At 31.4% G+C, this 22,039-nt stretch overlaps 1 protein-coding gene across 17 annotated transcripts in view; it reads right to left on the bottom strand.

Moving 5' to 3' along the window:
* LOC128986310 (CUGBP Elav-like family member 1) overlaps positions 1-22,039 on the bottom strand; it is a 767,482-nt gene that overhangs the window by 607,280 nt on the left and 138,163 nt on the right. For 11 of the 17 annotated variants that reach the window (XM_054406611.1, XM_054406613.1, XM_054406612.1 and 8 more), the window contains one exon: positions 8,802-9,000. The exons of 5 other annotated variants lie outside the window; for them this stretch is intronic. In XM_054406611.1, the coding sequence (XP_054262586.1) occupies positions 8,802-8,959 (158 nt within the window). In that variant the 5' untranslated portion in view covers positions 8,960-9,000. The remainder of the gene's footprint in view (positions 1-8,801; positions 9,001-22,039) is intronic. One more of the 17 variants, XM_054406622.1, reaches the window with a different exon arrangement.

The following is a 22,039-nucleotide window of genomic DNA, read 5'->3' as shown; positions in this document are numbered from 1 at the left end:
ATAAAATTATATATATTACAATCTATTAATTATAGCTAAGGTATGCTTATGTATCTATTTATTTCGTCCGTTTCAGCGATATCAAGTTATCTTAAATAAATGTATAAAACATGGGAGCCTTTTACAAAACTTAAAAAAAAATGTTCAACACTCTCAGCGTAGTTAACATGTAAAAATTATATTTAACGTCTCTTTCAATCCATGCTAGGAAAATTTAATGGAATTCCTTGTCACTTTAAATACATATGCATAACATTCATTTTAAATTTTCTGACTGATTGGTCAAGTGAAATGTTTAAACTGATATTATTTACAACCTGCCACCTGCAGCAATGAAGATTTATTTACGTATTTGTATCAGTCCATTTTTTCCATTAAGTAACTATTTGTTAACAAACTATAAACATTATAAGCATTGGGAAATTCCTATTTTTAATTCCGTTTCACATTTTAAAGTAATTGAAATTTTAATATATAGCATAATATCCAAGCTATCCAATAATAGGTCTGCATATTGTATTTAAAAACAAAGCAGTCCCATGTCAATTATACTGAAACTAAGTTTGATCAAACCTAATTATGTTCTTTTAAGAAATAAAACAAAAAACATTAAACATTATTATTGCAAAATTAATTATGTAGATGTGGTACATATAGCAAATGTTGCACCTTACTGCTATTGTACCTACTATTGTTCCTAAATGATTTTTACAAGGAAACTTATAATCACTATGATTGTTACAAATTGGAAAAATACGAAGAATTATACCATATTTCAAAAAAAAAAAAATATATATATATATATATATAGGTAACAAAAATATACTTTAAGTAAGATTTCACCCTCAAAGGAAACATGAGCTTCACCCATTTGTTACAGTTTCCATTGTGCTTTAGGTTACTCACTTAAGCTGAACTGGTTTAAAACAAACTTTAACTAGGTGATGGTTTAGATATAATTGTTAATAATGTATCTAAGTATTTGAATAATTTACTTATAAGTAATTGCAATCAATTGTACACGAGAATCGATATTAAATTAATCAAGATCACTAACTAAAAAGGGTTTGCTCCAAGATACTTACAGTAAAAGTATCTTTAAAAAGTTTTGTTTTAAGGTTAACGAATTATTTATTTTAATTCTGTATTTAAAAAAACGCTGAATATTACATGACATTGTTAGTTTGAAATCGCATTTACTTATTATTTGTGGCACTTCGTAAATTTTCAATTCTGTTACAACGGAACGCTCAGCATTCTGAACCGAGTGAATCATACACCTTATTAGCCTTAAACTCGATTCAAAACTGTTTAAGTTGTATGAAGCTCTCAAATAAACTAATATTTGCAATTCAACTGAGTCCAGATATGAGGAACGCAGTTTATTACATCTATATTCTAGATACTATTCCTAGTGTTTTACTTTTAGAAAGAACAAACCATATAGTTAAGTTATAAAACTGAATAGTTTATTTCTGGTCGGAATACAATGGTGTGTCCTCATGGGAATATCAGCGTTTCTGTTAGGGGTTCTACGAGATTCAATTATATAAGACTTTGGTGGATCCCAATACGTTTTCTCATCAATCAAGTGATCTTTGAAGGGGAGAGAAGTAAGTGACTTACCCTCCTACCTTAGCCTATAACGACTGTAAACTGTTATTTCTAATGACACTTTTTCTGTTCAAGTAGTTATTAGGTTAAAAGAGGATTGTTTTCAATAGTCAATATGAATACACAAAAATAAAAATTAATATTACGAGAAACACCTGTTTGTTGCAAAAAGACAAAGGTATTTAAGTAATATTAGTATAATTTAATCAGCAGAAAAAAACTTTTGAATAGTTACTAATAGTTTGCATGATTTGATTTATGTTCAACTTGAATAATCTTAGGTATTTCATTAAAACAACACTTTAATATAGAGATTTAGTAGATTACTCTTATCTGCTTGTTTTTACTAAATACTTTGAAAACATGTTGAATAAACGATCATAAATTTACAATCACAAGCTTAAATATTATTTATGTAGGCTACTAAACGTTAGATTAATATTGTCTTTACATGTAAATATTATAATTAGTATTGCACGTTAACAAAGTAAGACACCTCAGCAAGAAAAAAATATTACAATAAAACCTAAAACACCTTTTATTCAAATTGGGAGATGGCTTGATTTACCTGACGTTTTAGCGTTAACGAACGTCACCTACAAAAGCAACGTCTCAAATTTTCAGCGTTGAGTCCTTAAGTTTCACAGTGTCAAAATCTTGCTGAGAACACTTAAAATATCACAACTCTTTGGGTTAAAAGATCTTTTGGTGTGGTATTTACTAATAGGAGTGTTAAAGTGTTTATTGTTTATTCTGTCCTGGTTTTGAAAGTTCTTACTGGGCTTTTGTGTTGAAGCTACTTAAATTATGCTAGTTAATAATGTATATCAAATATTTGATTTCTTCGTGATGATTTTTGACACATTAATACATAAAGTTCTTAAAGGTGCATCTTCAAAAGTTGCATACCCACTCTAATTTAGTTAACTTAGAACATATTTAACAAGGACAGAATTACAACCTTTTGGTTGTTAAATTTACTATGAATCTCCCTTGAATTCTGATGGTTTAAGAATGTATGGAGATATGTTTTTGTGTATTTTAAGACGATGATGAGTTAAAATGAGTTTTGAATTGATGAGTTTACAGAATTGTATCTGAAAAGTGTCTGCTGGTTCTTTGAGCCGGAAGAAAATTTTAAATGCGCAATTAATTGTCCAGCTAGATCCAGTCTCGGACCATTTTAAGGATTTTGACTTTTTTCAGGATCGATCAAAAACCTATCAGGTGAACAATATACTAACACACAATTCTTTTAGCTGTACGCAATATTAAAGACCAGCCTAATTCTGAAATTGCTAGACAGTAACATGTTAATAAGCGTAAACTGGAACAACTGAAAGTCTCGTGAACGATCTTACACGGTGACTGAAAGCGTTGAAATAGTGTTGGAAGATTTGTGTGTAGGTGATTCGACAAAATACTACACTGAATAATGTTCGAAAACACTACGATACTACGTTTTTTCTACGTTCAGAAATTTATGTAAGAAAATGGATATTGAACATAATAATAATGAGCGTCACGAACAGCTGACTAGTCAGATACTGATGTCACCTAAACCACAGAATAACGAGGGATGATAACCTTTGTGTTCTGACAAAATCTCTTTTTAACTTTATATTCATTTATACTCATTTTTAAACACAAAACGTAATTTAATATTATTATCTAACGTTGATATAAAAGTACTTGTGCATTTTTTATATTATGATCGCCACAATTTCACAATCAAATTTTTTATGTCTACATACGCCAATTCTTAGGTTGCATATACAACTCAAGTTACCATCTTAAACTGTTAACCCAGCATCTTTTCATTAACCATGTCAAAGATTTTTCTGAAATAGTCAAGAAGCTATGTCAACTGACACCATTTGACTAACTAGTATACAAAATACTTCACAGTGCTCATTAGTGTTTTTTAACAGTTATATTTGTACTGGACTGGCATGATGTTAATTAACGCCGTTTTCAACAAAGGCATTTACAACGCCAATAATGAGTACATTCCCAGAGGGTAGTTGATGTTCTGTTTTGTTGTTTTACACATGCACATTCATTGTTCATCTACTGTTAAACGTTAAAGCTCAGCGTAAAAAGCTTGATAATTTTGTTACACCAGCAACAGTTATACTATATTGACACGTATAATACCAACATTTTATTCTCAGTAGTTAAAATTACTATTACAATCTTTGAAGCCCACAAGTGTACTCGTTCCCATCACTTGGTTTAGATTATATTTCGTTCAATATAGTTACCAGTTTTATTTTATAATTTAGTTTTTTTTTTGTTTTTTTTTACTACATTTATCAACCTGAATCATCAGCTAACATCAAGTAGTTATAATATTCAATAAGTGTTTACAGATTAAATAGAGATTAAAGTGGATGTAGTTTATGATTGCAAAATTACTTATCAAACATTTTCCAATTCCGTGAATTCAATAGCATGTTGTTGTATAACACCGTCATTTGGACTCAATTTAAATAAACTGTATTATGCTTACTTATCACTTAATCATAAATCCTTACAGATATGCTATTGACAAAATAGATATTTAACGAATCCTTAGTATGAGACGAACAGTTTGACAAGGTTCTCAAATTATTCTCAAATCTAGTAACAACCAAAAGTATGTAAAATTATACGTATACAAAATTTTACAAAGAATGTTATTCATTTTCCCACTAAACATAATAACAGTGATTTTTAAAGTGTATTATTTTTTTCCTCTTTCGTTAACTCTTACAAGTGTGTTATATGTCTAAATATTTTAAGTCAATCTTATATTCCCCGGTGAACAGATTGAAAAGTTAAATGTTACAAACTTACAAACTACAAAATTAGTGTGCTGCATTTAAATAGTATACAGTAATAGCAATAGCTTATTAACAAAAAATAATGGTTAAAGCCGATTTAGCTTTGAACAATTACATACTCTTTAGACAAAATACGTAAGCAATATACTGTTTTAATTTTAATTCTCCAAATCTAAAAAAAAAATAGTCAAGCATACAAATATGTATTATTTAAATGTTTATTGTACAATGTTAGTCATAGTTTGGAAAAATACTCAAGCTAATCCAAGCCTAATTTAAATGATCAGATAGGCCTTCAAATTGATAATTTTTTGTTACACTCATTATCTTCATTTGTAATAACAAAGAAAGTTGAATAGTATTACGTTGCTATACCATAAACAGTTATACTTTCACCCAATAGGTAGGATATTTCACCTAATAGCAGCTACAAGCCTCATGAAGGCTTTTAGGATATTAACAAACCAAAGGTAAGTAAGATGAAACACGCCATTCGCAAACTCAGCGTCCCGGTCGCGTAAAAATGACGAGCGCGATGTGCACTCTCATTATTGAACCCTCGTTACTCTTTTGTTTTAGAATATTCTAGTTGAAACCACACACATATAGTTGAAATAACTCGTGGAAATAGTATTTTCGTGGTCTAGAGTTTTAATTGAATTAAAATGTAAAAAATCTAACTGTGGAAGTATCTTTATAAAGGTTAAAATGCAGAACTATTTCCTTCCTCGTACATTTTAACGATAGTTTTTTACAAAAGTATATTTTGCCGGAAGAGATAACTCACAGAAGGAATACTTTGATAACCAAGTCGGGAAGAACAGATCCCCTGAAGGAGATGGCAATTATTTTTCTCTAACTCTCAAGAGATCTTCTAAACTTACAGTTTTCCTATTACGGTTTCTCCAAGATTCAATTACCCCAGTCTTTCGTAAATCCCAATACGGCACCTTATCAATAATCTTAGGGTAAGAAAAATAAATCTGTACTTAAAGTTCTTATCTCGACGAACAAAGAAACTCAATAACTCAGAACTAACATTTCCACTTGCCAATGTATCATAAAAGTAAAGTTTGTTAAATTTATTCTGTACTAGCTGTACCCGCGGGCTTTGCCCCGTTTAACTTCTTAATTTTCAAGATGAGCTCGTTCGCATGGCTCAATCACGTCCTGGTTGAAGTGCGTTCGCTATGCTCACTCACCTTTAGGTTGGAGCTCGTTCGCTGCGCTCACTTGCCTTCAGGTTAGCTCGTTCGCTACGCTAACTCGCCTCCAGGTTGAAGTTCGTTCGCTACGCTCACTCACCTTTTGGTTGCAAATTAGCTGTTGTCATAAATTAAAAAAATAATAATAGTGCTGCACCCTGTTGGCAATCCTTGTAACGTTAAAGCTATTGAACATCATAGAACAGAACCAACTTGTTTAACTTAATTGAAACAGCTGATAAGATTCATTAATTCCTTTTAAATATGAAAAATCATAAGGTTAACATGGGAAACTCCAGAGCCACTGGGGCGGAGCCCGAGAGTCCGATCAGAATAAAAACAACTTAGTTTTCCTATTTAATGCCTAAAGAATCGGTGTACCAAATTTCAGCCTCCTAGGTAAATGGGAAGTGGGAGAATTAGTGATGAGTGAGTGAGTGAGTGTGTCAGTGAGGGCTTTGCCTTTTATATATTTAGATTACGGTTAAATAATATTTTTCGTTTCGTATTTTATTAGCCTATATATTGTATAAAATATTTTTATTTTCTAAAACTCATCAGAACGTGTATGAGGTTCAAAATTGCTACATTTGTTACAATAAGAGATCATATCAAACATACGATAACGTTTCACTCGAGGGTTTAACATAGAAACAATCAAATGTGTAAGCTCAAAACATATATTTAGTTAGAAGGTTTAGAGTTTTCACTCACTATATCATCAGTGAATTGATGTTGCATCGGTGTTCCAAATTAAATAGATTAATACAAAATTGTAGTAATGATTGATATCTAGAATTTCGATACGTCATAAATTGAACTAGGATTAAGTTTGATTCTGAACCAAAGTGGTTACATAATTAATTTTGAAGACCACTGCCTCTCTACGGAATATAACAACGAGGTAAACTGCTTCTAAGTACAAAAATCAATTTAATTCTAAACAGTTAAGTATATGATTAATGGTTCAAAAACACCTAGCAGCATTTGGACATAATATTTTCGCTAAATAATGGCAAAGACTAAATGCCAAATAAAAGCTACTAAAATAGACCCAACTGGTCTCAAACACACACACTTACACCATTATTCTCGACCTTATCTACGTGGGAAATATAATAACTGACGAATATCTTTAAATTATAACATTTACCTGCATTTGCTGAAACCTAAATGTAACAAACAATTCTTAGACAACTAAGTAAACTTGAATCGAAAGATGAATCGAATGACTGCATAGAGGATTAGACTAATGTAAACAAACGTGCAGTCTGTAAACCGTAAAGTCAATCATTTGGTTTACCACGGCAATACAGACGTCTTTGATCTGAGGAACAACAAGTCATTGATGACTCAAACACAAACAGCTCACATCAGCTAGACCGCTCTTCGCTTTGGTCTATGTATTGTATACCAGACTGAAGAGTTAATATTGTGAGTAATGAGGTAATGTTCTTGAATTATATCTCGATTGCTGTTGACTTTGTCTTGATTTTAGACCGATCAAATGCCGAAATGTTATTCCACTAATTTATATTGTGTTTAGGTTCCGTTTTATTCACTGTAGATCTAAGGAGTTATCTCAATACAATATTGTGAAGTATCAAGTGTGTTTCTGTATCAATCACATGGGCTAGTCATGGTGGCTTCAGTGATAAGATAATAGTGTTGTTTTGATCTAAAGCCAACAATGTTTCCTAATCCTCCGGGTTACTGCGTCATATGAAATGATTTGATCATACAATTAAATTTCTAAACAATCTTTATTAAATCTTATCACTACAATTCTCAAAAAACGTAAGCTATGAATTCTGAGATTTTTAACAACACACAAAAATGTTAATTTTGTTGTTTGGATCCAAAACCAACGAAGTTTGCTAATCCAACTCAAGGCCCCACCACCACATTCGTTGTGCTATGTTATGTCTTACATTTAAACGTATACAATTTTATCATTCATTCATACAATTCCATTTCCCAAAATATGGGAAATATTAGATTTGAGCTTTTAAACAATATACAACAATTAACTGAACAAATCAGATACATTTATATTTATACCATGTATACATATACTGTCTTAAAGACGGCATATATTTTTTTTATTTGGCTCATAAGACAAGTTATACGTTTTATAATAACTTTGGTGGTACCATAGCATACTAGCAAAGCAGCCTATAGCCCTATTTTGTTGAATATAGCCTACTTTCTTGGGTTATTTATAATTCACAACTCAAAGGGTATTAGGTTCAGCAATTATCTAAAAATAGATCATTAGCTCGAACTCTAAGCAGTTTTATAACCCTCTCATAAAAGTAGAGATCAAATGTTAATAGTGGCGTTTATAACAGTCACTCCAAACAGTTCTTTCGTCCTTGGCTGTTGGCCAAATGCTGCATCTTAGATTTGGAGGGTCCTGTTAAAGTTTAAAGTGATCAGAGTACGTACGATATTTTGTTAAGAGGAAACATATAAATATAACACAATGTTATGTCAGTATGCTGTGCACATAGTTTCAAATTAACTCCTGGTGTAAGAGCAATATGTAAGCATGGCCTATTTTTATAATTAAGTAGTACAACCATCTATAATTTTTAAATATAATTTTTGGAGGCTCAAATCACGGTAATGTAAATTCCACTTTATAAAAGTTATGATAATTATTAAAATTATTATTTCAGTCAAGACCACTCAGCTGACACCCTTATTTAGATTTTTTCACCGTTAGTTTTTTTAATTGAAATTAGAAATATACTTTTAAATGTTGTATTAATATAGGTTATGATACATTAAGGATACATCAGTAACCGTAGATCAATTTCATGTGTTGCCTTGTGTCAGTAAGTAATAAATTCGCAAGTTTGAGAGAATATTTTCCTCAAAACATATTCATTTTCTACTTATTAACCGAATGTTTGTGGCATCAACCGTGTGACGTAATTTTATTGGAAAATAGTCCCACCTTTTAATAGTTACTAGCTATTCCAAAAATTAATTTCCTTAATTAAAACATATTTTCCTAATTTTTATGCGGCCGTTTTGTACTTTCAATGCTTATCCAATCCCAATGATGTCAACTTGTACAGCTGAGCTGACCTATGCTTGTATGGAAGGCTTACACCACCACCTCAAATACTACCACAACAGCCAAGCTTACTTGTCAGTGTTGTTGGGCGACGACTTGCTGTAAGGGTGTGTGTTGTTGTTGAGGTGGTGCAGCTTGTTCGCGTTGTTGTCGGTTGTCGGATGTTGGCCACCCTGGGTTGGGCTGTTGGGCGATATTTTGCCAGCCAACGTGTTCAAACTCTGCAACATAACTTCACTGCACTGCACTGCACTCCGCACACGGTCAATATCTGAAACAAAAAAATAATAATTTGTAATTTGTAAAACTTATAAATAGCTTATATGTAAATACCAAATGTACATTAATCTACCAAAAGTGTTTTACGAAATACAATTAAAACTGTATTTTACAAGTGATATCCGCATATAGCCTATTCTGACAACTCTTTATAAGGGGTTTTGTATGAAACATTAATTTTAAGGGCGCTAACTATTAATTTGATAAATAATCTAGTTTTACGACTTAAAATGAGATAATGCATACACTAAAATATTGAAAACACAGTTTACATACTCCTATATTAAAATAGAGCAAGTGCCGTTTACCTCAATTAAAATAGTTATAAAATGATTAATGGGTCTTTCAGGTTATAGTAGATTTAAAACACGTGAGGAACTTCTGAGAAAGACTAATTGAGGGTTAGTATTATAAAATTTGTTAAAAACTCCGGATTTTTAAATTGTTGTTAAATGTGGTTACTTATTGGTTTATAACATGTTTATATAAATAGTCATAAAATGTATTTTTAAAGTCAAGTACAATATCAACCATTATCTAAATTTACATGAATGATTTGTTCTCAAATCAAGTTTTGATTGTAAGGAGAGTTCCTTTTTTATTCCTAACGAGTTAAAACCAAAAACGAAGAATTTATTTGAGCAAAAATAACAGGATAAGTGACGCGTTTTCAAAGAATTTCTGTACCACTGTCCAATACAAAATTTTTAACAAATGTATATAAAATTATTTGTCTAAAACAATATCAAACACATCTTATCATAACTTATTTCAACCAATAATTCAGCAAACAACGAAATAGTAATGGTAGTCATCCAGTTACAGCTTAAAGGATGTAACAAAGACTTTTAAGGATTGCCACGGCTTCGCTTTAAATGATTTACATGTATTATACACACGTATGATTGATATCAACACGGAAAAGGACATTTTCTTAAGCTCTAACTATTTCCATCATTAAAATTGTGTAACTTTTTCCATATAGACATTATTACAATGATGTCAGTTCATTGCTTAGCGTAAAAAAATCTAATTCAATAAGACAGTTTTAAGAAAGTCTAATCCTACAACCTTTTCCTAAATGATGAAAGATTGAATCGTATTAAATTATCTCTATCCACATGCTTAATCATCCTTATGCATACTTAGCCTTATCACTAGAAGTGATGGAAGCTATTTGCGTTTACGCCTTCATGTTAGTGTCAAGAAAGCTGTAAAGGCGCAATAAAAGAGTAGTTAAAGAAGCGATAAAGACTAGAAATGGCGGGAAAATGTGTTACCGCTAACGACGGTCCTTAACTTTCTTGTCGAAATAATCTTGATTACCGAACGTTTACAGTCAAACTTTACAGGGTACTCCAGGGCCAAGTATTCAAAGGGATCTGCTAAGGGTAGTTTGTATTGTTGTATTTGAATTCATGAAATTTATGAATCATTAAACGTAATATCAAGCTGTAGGAATCCGTAATGTTTAAATACAGGCTTTATGTTGTGATAAAACAGGATTGTAACCAAAGATATTAATTTTGTCTCGCTAAATGTATACCGTAAGTTCACAAATGCCACTGTTTAAATTACAACAAGGCTGTGTATCATATAAAGTTTACTAGTTCAGTATTAATTCTTGTATGTTTTTCAAGACATTTCAAAGGTCCGCAATATATATTACTGATTTAAAACATATAATTTCAGTATAAAAATATAGCTTTATTGAGGATGATTATAGTATTATTCAAACCAGCAACCTAGCCATAAATTCGTACGTGGAGAAAATAAGTAGCATACAGAACTTGATCATTAAATTTTGTCATCCCACTCGAAAGGAAGATAACAATTTATTTACAAAATATTTGGTAAGCGTTAAGGAAGATATGCATATATGCAGTTATATAGAAATACTTGGAGCAATCTTTTGTAATAAGAACTGAACTTTGGTACATACAAACGTCAACTACTTACATAAGCTATAAAAGCTATAAGAGAAATATAATACTCCCAACTTATTTGCACCCAGAAGTCTTAACATGATATAATACACAAGCCAACACCTTGGCAAGTGTCACGAGGTCATAACCTAGAAGATGCAGTGGCATCTAAAAATTATATCGGTCGTCAAAGACATCATTAGGGTTTATAACCTTTACCCGGTGACTTCGGTCTATAAAACTGACAAAATTGTGCTTCGACTGAGTGATAACTCTTGAGGTGTAATGTTGTAACTTTTGAACACTTTTGCTGTATTTCCTCTGTTGATTGTAGCATTTTTGCTGGTTGAAGCAGAGAAATTACGCTGTATCATATATTTAGAACTGCATGTTTCATACAATACGTAACTCACAATCGAGTGTAAATTTTATAAATACAATTTATACCTAAGCATGTGGCATTTATTTACGTTTTTGTAAGGGAACTTAATGACAACTCGATAGCAAAGAATATTTCGGTCTGAAAACGATCTCACTTAAAATTGTACCATCTACCTCCGGATTTGAGGTCTAGCATTAAAAACTCCGTTATCCATAATTTATTTTAAACGTTGTAAAATAAATGTGTCTACCTATTCAATGAAGCTGTCTAATTGAAGTAAAATATAAAATATGAGCGTGATTTTTAAGTCGGCAAATCGTAACTGTATGCACACCTCAAATTATTGATACATCGTTTTGTCGCCTAAAACACTTTCTTATTCTCTTTAAAATTTTCTAATTGATTGATAGTACACAAAGTACAAACCAAGATAGTTAGAGATTCGTGTTTCTGAATGTGACAAAGCTGGCCAGTTATTGCAACAGTTCCACAAACGCTCCATCGTTACCGTGATTACCACAACTCAGTGCCACGAGTGTCGCGTTAGTTTTTATGATCAATTCCCGCGACAAGACGCAAAGTTTGTTAATCTGGTAATTGTGCCTTGGGACGTCACTGACTTAACACAACGGCTTTACGACAGGGACGTTAGCTTCTGTAATTGGTTTAGGGGTTGGTAATGTTGATGATTGTTGCGTGGAAATTGAAGTTCTGTGTTGTACTTTGAATGAAACGTGATTATTTTTGATAGCGAACTAATATATATTTAAAAGTTTGCAAAATTTAATGATGTTTTCATTTTTGAACTTTTAAATTGGGGTTTAGATTTACTATTGGAAGCTATTTGTTTCTGAAATATAGATTACAAGATAAAACGTTTGATCATTTTACTTTTTACTACAGACTGTTCTCAAATGGATACTCTTAGTAAGGTAGGTTCCTATAAACTGTTTATGGGTATGATTGAATGGTTTAAGTTAATTACAAACAACTTTGAATAATAATTTGAAAACAGGGAGAACGGAAAAATTTAAACGTTACATTGTTTGACGTTAGAAGGTTTAATTCGGTAAATCAATTCATTGCGACTGCACAAACTAACATTTATATTTGTGCAAACATCTGGTTTAAAATAAGAGTATTTTTCGGAGCAATATAGTAATTAAATTACGTGTTAACTTTATAGGAATTGCCCACTGTGTTGTACGTAAATTACTACATCAGTTGGTATAAACAAAAAATAATATCAACCACCAGTTTATGGTTATAGTAAAAATACTCAATTAAATATGACATTTTAAACTCTCGCTTATTAAAAATCCAGTATAGTATATGATTAATAAAGTATCAACATTGTGGTTCGGTCGTGTTACACTCATGTGCTCTGGATGGGAGTAACTCAGATAAGATAGCTGATGTCTATATAAGTACTCTTATCGATTATGTAATCAAAAGAGTTGCGCAGGTGCTTGCTTAGCTGTTAACTTTAGCTACACGAGGTATATTTTAATGTTGTATATTTTAAATATGTTTTAAATATGTTATGTTTATTTTTATAATGATGTATAATTTAAATAAATGCATTTTTCACACATGTATGTGCATGGATACATACTGTAGCGATCATAGGAAATATAATTTCGTTGTGTTAAATAAAACTATAAAACTGTATATATAAAATAAACTGTGTTATATCTCTCAATAGTAAATATTTTACTTGTTAAGCTGCCTCTAAAACTGTTTGTGAAGTTAAAAGAAAAAAAACATTGCTTATTAAGTACCTAACAATCTGTGGTTTCGATTAAATTCCCATTTAACCATTGGATTCTTTAACGATTGACGAGCTATAAAATAGTAAATTTATAATGGTTGTTTACCTAAAACTTGTGAGTATCTCGAGGAGTTTATATTTTAAAACTTAGAATAACCACTAATATACACTTCTGGAACCATATACGGCTTTTATTCACCAAACAGTCGAGTTGTGTATTGATTATATAAACTTATCCGTTTGAAGTTAAAAGTGGTCTCCAGACTTTTTGTTACCACTGTATATTAATGCCTTTTTCATATTCCATAGGCCACTTCATAATTTAATAACAAACGGAGGAAATACAGCAAAGTTTTCAACGACAGTTGTCAAAAGTTACAACATTACACCTCAAGAGTTATCACTCAGTCGAAGCACAATTTTGTCAGTTTTATAGACCAAAGTCACCGGGTAAAGGTTATAAACCCTAATGATGTCTTTGACGACCGATATAATTTTTAGATGCCACTGCATCTTCTAGGTTATGACCTACCGACACTTGCCAGAGGTGTTGGCAGATTATTAGTTAAGTTTTACATCTGTTAATATTCCTTCAGTTAGAAATTTATTCACTTAGCCTATTTTTGTACATAAAGATTATTTTCCGAAATCGTGTCTTCCTTAATGAAGGTTGTTAAGTTATTTAATCATTTGAAAATATTAACTGTGACGATTAAGTGGTTAAATTATTACCTTCCATAGATTTGTGCATCACATTAGGGAGTACTATGATATGACATCATGAGTCTACTAATTCATACGGAAACGAGTATATAAGTAAATAATTAATCATGTACAATCAGTATTATTTTCTCAAACTATCAAAAACAAGTATTGGTAAATTATTTTGTGTAAAATGATACTTTTACTTCATTATTGTTTATTTAAAAATGGCTAAATTATATGATCAATCTACATAAGCATTGTTTTTCTGCTTATTTCTATTTTTTTTCTAATAGATTATAAGATTATTATATACAAATTGTGCACTTATCAGTTAATATACCATTAGTTTTATGTTTATCAGATGTGTAGCATTGTACGTACAATGTCTGTGTGGTGTGAGATTTAATAAGGGAGAGGTATTGCTTCACAAATAAGCACTTGATATTTGTTGAGAATATTTTACGGTTTCTTAAAAAACTTGGGAAATCACAAAATATGTTTAGCATTTACCTAACACAGAACTGGACCTTATCTAACGGAAAACGCTAGACTACTTGTGATTTGCTTTGTGAAATTTTGGTATAATATTCTTTAAATATCTTTGGTTTTATCACAACATAAAAGATTCATTCCAAACAGTAAGAATACGGCTTCATAAGCTATTTAATGATTCATAAATTTCATGAATACAAATACAACAATACAAACTACCCTTAGCAGATCCCTTGTGAATGCTTGGCCCTTGAGTACCCCGTAAAGTTTGACTGTAAACGTTCGGTAATCAAGATTATTTCGACAAGAAAGTTAAGGACCGTCGTTAGCGGTAACACATTTTCCCGCCATTTCTAGTCTTTATCGCTTCTTTAACTACTCTTTTATTGCGCCTTTACAGCTTTCTTGACACTAACATGAAGGCGTAAACGCAAATAGCTTCCAGCACTTCTAGTACTAAGGCTAAGTATGAATAAGGATGATTAATCATGTAAATTCTAATTTTAATTAAATTTTGCCACATTTAGCTATATTATGAGTACTCTATTTGCCTTCTATTCTTATGGGTGACTGACAAATGGTTTATTCGAAGTATTTACTATAAGTTATTTTCATTATAAGTTATTTCATTATAAGTTGTTTATCTTTTATATATTGTGTTATAATTTATAACAGTGAGCCATGCGAATACTTATGAAGCTAAACGGGGCAAAGCCCGCGGGTTCAGCTAGTTGTGTTATAATTTATAACAGTAGTCTATAGGGAAACGTAAAATGTGGAAATTTTGATTATTGACTTAGGCGTGTGCTCACAATAGGTTTTTACACCCGATTGAGTTGTATGTGTTAATTTATATTTTAGGGATAGAAATGTCATATACAAATCACGTTATGATAATCTGATAATTCTATAGAAAGCATTCATGAAATTAAACTTCGTCACCCATGAAAGAAACATAAGATACTAAACGATACAAACTATCGAAATTTCGTACAAATCCACAACGAAGAACTTCAACCCCCATACAACAATCATCAACATTACCAACCCCTAAACCAATTACAGAAGCTAACGTCCTTGTCGTAAAGCCGTTGTGTTAAGCCAGTGTCGTCCCAAGGCACAATTATCAGATTAACAAACTTTGCGTCTTGTCGCGGGAATTGATCATAAAAACTAACGCGACAATCGCGGCACTGAGTTGTGGTAATCACGGTAACGATGGAGCGTTTGTGGAACAGTTGCAATAACTGGCCAGCTTTGTCACATCCAAAACTTTGAACTTGTAATTGGATTATATACTAGGTATTTCTTTACATCAGATGACCATTGATTATTGTGTTTTGATATACAGTACTACATGCTTTCCACGTGATAAATTGGATTCTAAAATTTCCACAGCAACAAACATTCGATAGAGTACTTTAAATAATCTATGCTAGTTTATTTAGAAAATTGTTTAAGGAAATGAGCTAGCTATGTCAACAAAAAAGTGATAAATCCCTTTGTTTCAGCTTTTTATACTAGAAAAATTGTTAATAAGTTGAGTTAAAGGAAAAGAACAACAACAGATTTTGAAACGTCTCTGAATGTCTCTAAGTCGGATACTCTAATGTGTAAAACATTAATCAATTTCTAAAAGAACCGGTATAGCTATGTTTTACTACAGTGTTGCATTTGTTATATTTATATAAACAAAGAAAAAATAAAATACCAATTTGAATTTAAAATATTTAAAAGATTAGAAAGTTTAACAAAATTAAAACCGAAATTTAAAGCAGTGGACACGATAAATCACGTATATACCGCCGTCTGATAATAATACCATTTGTATTCAAATTAATTTAAAACATTATTTCCTACAATACGTTGGCAAATAGATTATTTCCCAACATTAAAAGGGGTAAATGAGGAAATTGAGATTCATAATGTTTTCTCCGAATAACATTAATTTTAATTTAAATCAACGAAAAAGTCAAAAGCGTTTTGTAAATAGCATTATCATTTCGTGAATATTTACAATGAGGTTTTCAAAGCGCTAAACGCAATAGATTATTTACCATTTTGACCTTGTAAGCGAGAATGTACGCAATGCATTTAGCCTACCTTACTTAAACTTATAAGCTAAATAAATAATAATGAAGGATAAATATTCCTTAGTACGCAGGTTTGCTAAAACGGCATTTATTTTCATGAGAATTGCGATTTCTTAAAACTTTAAAAATTAGACAGTACTGATCTTTTTAACTCAATCTCTTTTTACGCAAAATCCGACAAAAAGTAAATTTTTAACTATATTCAAAAAATAATTACCTTATGGAGTAATCCACAAGCTGCAACTAACACCGGAGATGGCTCGAAACTAGTGAGTTAAGAGTTAAGAGGAGGTAGATAAGATAAGGGAGAGGTGCGGCCATATGGCCTCATGTGTGAGAGAGAGAGCAAACAGCTGTTATCATTGGTGACCGTTATCAGGGCACACCCGGTACAGTCTGGTCACACCCGGGTACAGTCTCGGCCATATCCCAGGGATTAGGCCTACTCAGTTGACGATTTGCAACGAAATTACAAAGATTTTAGAAAAGCAAGTTGATTGCTAGGGTTTGTCATTCTGTCATCGGCTTCTGAATTGGAATGATAAAAGCAAATTTTATGTATCTGCTATCAAACATGTCACATTGTATTGTATCGAACGTAATTATTAGTTTTTTTCCATATTTGTATTTTAGTAGGGGTAATGTTAAAACGATAATTCTTACAACAAAAAAATATTATAACTGTTGTTAATCAATAATCCTAAATGAAAAAATAATTTAAAAATCGTAGTAAAATCTAAGCAAGATTACGAAGTAAGTACACGGTTCATTGTTGGATTGTACACTATATTTCTGATAGTGCGAGGTGGTCTGAAAAAGAAATTGCTACAAGAAATTTAATTGGTATTGGATTGACAAGGTGAGGTGGTTGTTTCATGGATAATATATCTTAATCTCGTTCATTTGTGGGAAGTATCCATTACAGTAGTCGTTATCGTAGAATTTGACTTTACGACAGGCTTCAGACCATTTTTTTCTTTGTTTATGCTTGTACAATGTTTGACATAGCCTGTAACAATATTGTTGATTGGCCGAATAAAATCATTGTATCATTGTATAATAAAAAATAAAAATAAATTGTCACACAATTTATGAAGTATATAGCCTAAAGTATCAGGGTGAATAATAGTTTGGTACCCTAAGGTATAGGGCATTATCTTAATTATTATTTAATGTGTTATGTTTTAACAAAATGCCATAGCAAAACGAGTCCGTATTTGTTTTGTTGCATTACTATACCGCTATTTGGTGATGCAACTGATGAAAATTTGAATCCAAACGTATCTACTGCATTCGAGTTAAATAATTGTGCAATTTGTTTCACAACAAAACCAAGGGATTTTGAAAAGTCCGGATAGTTTTACAAAGTAATCAACACCGATCAGAACAATTTGTATAATGCTTATATCCATGAATTAGTGGTAAACAATCACTTTAAATATGGAAACCCAAAACCAGGCGAAACAAAGCATAATTTACGGGAAAACACATAATTATGTATGCATATTGTGTTCAACATTTTCCTACAATTCAAGATAGCCAACAACCAAGAATGTAGAATTATAACTGGGTTACAAGTGGATATTTGAAACAACGTTATTTGTTTAAACATGTGTTTTACACGACCTGTTATATTTTTGTGAGTAAATACTGAATTATTTTATTGCATTACCTGACTTGGTAGTAGAAACATAATTGAATTTAATATTGTGTAGTATTAAATATGTTCTTCACCTTGTACATTGCCACATAGTTTATATTTTTGATTTCATACCGAATTGAGATCTTGCACAGGTAGAATCCACAGCGTAAATTTATGCAAAGAATCAAAAGGATTGCTAAGCTGGAGAAACAATTTGGGAAAAGGTAACGAAGACAAATGTTTATCCAAGGCGAGACTTTTATTGGGGTTGGAAGCTTTCTCACGCTGCGTTAGGACTTAGAGAATAAAAACTGATTTTGCCGATTAAAACGAACAATTTGAATAAAATGCTGTAGTTGAATAAACGGTTTACTGTCAAATTCTAATTGAGATTCAAATGGCCAGTGCGATAAAATATGTGAATGATTTGTAAACGTTTTAGTTTATAACGTAATATAATTTAATGTGGTACAAAAGTATTTATACTACGTATAATATCTTTGTAAAATCTAGTAGTTTAAACAATACGAAATCATTGTTAACTTTGGGTGAAAGTGCTTTAATACAGACAAAATATGTGAACATTAGGTACTGTATTAGTCTTTGAATGTTAATTGGGTAGGAAAACGATTAGAAAAATTACAAAAATAACTCACTCCTGGTTAATTAATTTAAATAGAATGGGTTAGTTAATAGCTGAACTATTTTTCAGCATAATAAAACGAGTAATTGGTAGAGAATACATAACCAGCTTGCTTTTTACGTTTATCCCATTAAATATTTCTTAAAAAAATTAATAACTAAATATTTACAAGTGATTCAAAACTTGGTGAGTACACAGAAGACTAATTTATAATTTATTCCCTTGGTCTCACACGCCAAACATTTATTAGGCTATACAAACCAAACTTCAACTGTCCCACTTAAGCTTGAAAATATGCAATTCGGTAAAACTCATTCGCCTGTGTGAAAAATTTAAATGGAAACATTTTCAACCATTCATCTTTTATTTTAAAAGATACATCTTGAAACCTCTTACGGTCACAGGGCGTAGTCTGAAGACTTTAAAAGATAAAAATGGGTTTATTTATATACTGGATTTATGATATAAAATTCTGTAAGATTTTAGCACATGCCAATTATAAGTTGTTTCGTGAGGTCGATGCTAATGTGTGTACTCACAGAAGTCATGTATATTCCATGATATCACATAGTTTTAACAGTATGTATAATGTAAATTACATAGTCAATAACGTAGTCAATACTTGGTCAAATAACTAAGCAAAGATTGTCCCTACTTAATTATAAAAACATTAATTGCTTGTAAATATTATGGTATGAGTTTAAGTAAACCGAGTGGTTTAGAAATACTATTTTAATTCTATCCTAATGATAGCGTATATGTTTACATTTCCAACTCTCCGTTTCCCTTCTGTCCAAATGCTGTATTATTGTGTATGAGGAACTTCAATACACAGCAGCTGAAACATATTGAGAGTTCAGAATTGTTCTCAATCAACTCCATTAATATCCGGCTCTGAACCTTAGGAACCAATAAAGCCTTTACTTCGGCCATCATTTGTCTTGCTTAGTTTCAATTATTATCTGTCTGTTGGAAACGCAATATCATCAACTTATTGTGTTGACTTTCACATCTTTCATATTGAAAGCAAACATTCGTAAAAAATGTTATCTTTGAATAAAAGATGCCTAACCGTTTAGACTGAGAATAAATATTGTAGATACAGGAATTGTGAATGACATTTTTACAATATTATTCGTTTTAATGAATGCGATACGTACAAATCTTCCAATAAATAAATTATCACTGTGATTTTGTTGGGTTTAATTATCACCTTTTCGCCGATAATTCTACAGGAGAAATATCTAGGAACTGAAATACAGATTCAACCAATCTTTCCAGTCTGAAACAAATTTTTTAATAAAATGTTAAATCGTTACTAAATTTTTTCACGCCAACTTCGACATAAACAAATGTTTCCTGAAGGGTTTCACTATTATTTTAGCATATTTTACAAAGACAGCACCACTTCATATTTAAACTCAATGACCGTCCATGTGAGGGCGCCTGGCGGCCGTTATCCGCCGGTGTTTCAATGAATCCCTTATCAGTTGCAGGATGGGCTATAAAGGGCGGCCGAGGTAGTTTCCAACAGAGGGGTCCAACCGTACAAAACTTATAGCATTACCATGGGTGTGTCAAAATAAATAAGATAAATTTTATCTTTTCAATTGGGAATAAATTAAATGAAATGTAAATGCAGTTCTATCAGTTATTAAACTACTGCATTTGGTAGCTTTTTTGTGTTTGTATTTTATTGGAATATTCTTAAGTTTCTTTTTGCTAACAGTCTAAATACTGATCTTCCTACTATCTAACGACGACCATTTTGATAGATAGCATCATAATTGACAGCCCAACGATCGTTAGTAGACCTATCTGGATTCAGAAACGACCTCACTTAGAACTAAACCAGTGAAATTTAAGATTTGAAGGCAAGCACTATAACCACTAGGATGTCCATACACTTTTGTAAGCCCACTTTGAAACAAGTGACAAAAAAAGCAACTTTTGTTGTTGAATGTAGACTAAAGAAAGATCTATAACCACCGTAGCTAATTTAATTGGTAAAGAAATTGTGATTTTTTTTACCACACAAGTGCCACAAAGAGTGAATTATCATTTTCAAACTTTTCTACATTAAATTAAATATAAGTTACATATTTTACAAAATTTGAACTTAAAATGAACTAGAAATTTATTGTATGGGTAGGATATTACAAGCAGTTTCGACGAAGCAAGAATTTAATTTATCTATTTCGAAAAGAAAATATTTCATTCACATATTTTCTAATCATCCGTGATAAATTGTGCACAAACAGCAATAACAAAACTTACACCCAATCTCTAACATCAACATCCGACCGGAACGTAGCAACCAATCAAGCTTCGACTTCGCCAATCGTTTGTCTTGCCAAGTTTCAATCATTATCTGAGTGTGCCGAAATATCACGATTGTGCATTTACTTGCGTGTACAGATCAGCTAATGGCCACAAAAAACATAAAATAAACTGTAAAACGTGTGATTATGTAATTAATATAAAACCTGGGTGTATTTGATTACGTTTATGTGTACAGTACTATAGCTGATCGTTTGAGAAGTAAATGTTATGTAATCACAATGATTAATCCATGATTGCACTGACTGCTAGCACTCTACCTGACCACATCTAACATTTATCTACACTTTTTTATGTTTTTTCGTCCATCTAATCGTCATATTGAATTCACTGCCAAATGGTTCACCCTTACCAATGAATACACAAACTGTGTATTCATTGCCCTTACTACAGGAATGCATTCTATAAACATAACCATATATTTCATACTAAACACGGAGCCCGATTTGAATACACTATTGTACTATTGGATACACTATTGAATAACTATTGCAATAGCAAAACTTCTAATGACGAGTTTAATAAAACTCGTCCCTTCAGTTTAAAGGACTGTGATAATTTCCTTTTATTTCCGTGAGTATCAACGAATTTAACGGCAAAACTATCGGAACCCCAGCAACTAAATCACAAAAATAATCAAGATATTCTTCTATCCTATGCTTGTTTTATAAATAACAAGAAAACATTAATTGTCAGATTTAACAAGAAAATAAAAACATGGTTATTTTAGAAAAATGTTAAATAACTCTTTGTGAAGCTAATATAACTTGGAACCTCTTATATGCATCATCACACTTCATTTACTTTGTACTTACACCAAAAAGAATTTGCCACACTCACTACCATTATATATGCTCATTAAAATACAACCATCCACTGACAGGATTAATTGCAAAATATTCTAAGGACTATATCGTGGCATATTTAAACAAACAGAACATCAATTTTCCAACAACAAAAAACGCATATAACTGTAAAATGCCCCTTACAATACGAGACACATAAATAATTGCACCATCAACCTTAACATAAATTCTG

The sequence above is a fragment of the Macrosteles quadrilineatus genome, unplaced genomic scaffold, assembly GCF_028750875.1.
Source record: "Macrosteles quadrilineatus isolate MER2022 unplaced genomic scaffold, UCM_ALF_1.0 Scaffold_2__2_contigs__length_208266976, whole genome shotgun sequence".
NCBI classification, from domain to species: Eukaryota; Metazoa; Arthropoda; class Insecta; order Hemiptera; family Cicadellidae; genus Macrosteles; species Macrosteles quadrilineatus.
Note: the sequence above shows the minus strand (reverse complement) of the source record. Positions and strands in the feature narration are given on the sequence as shown.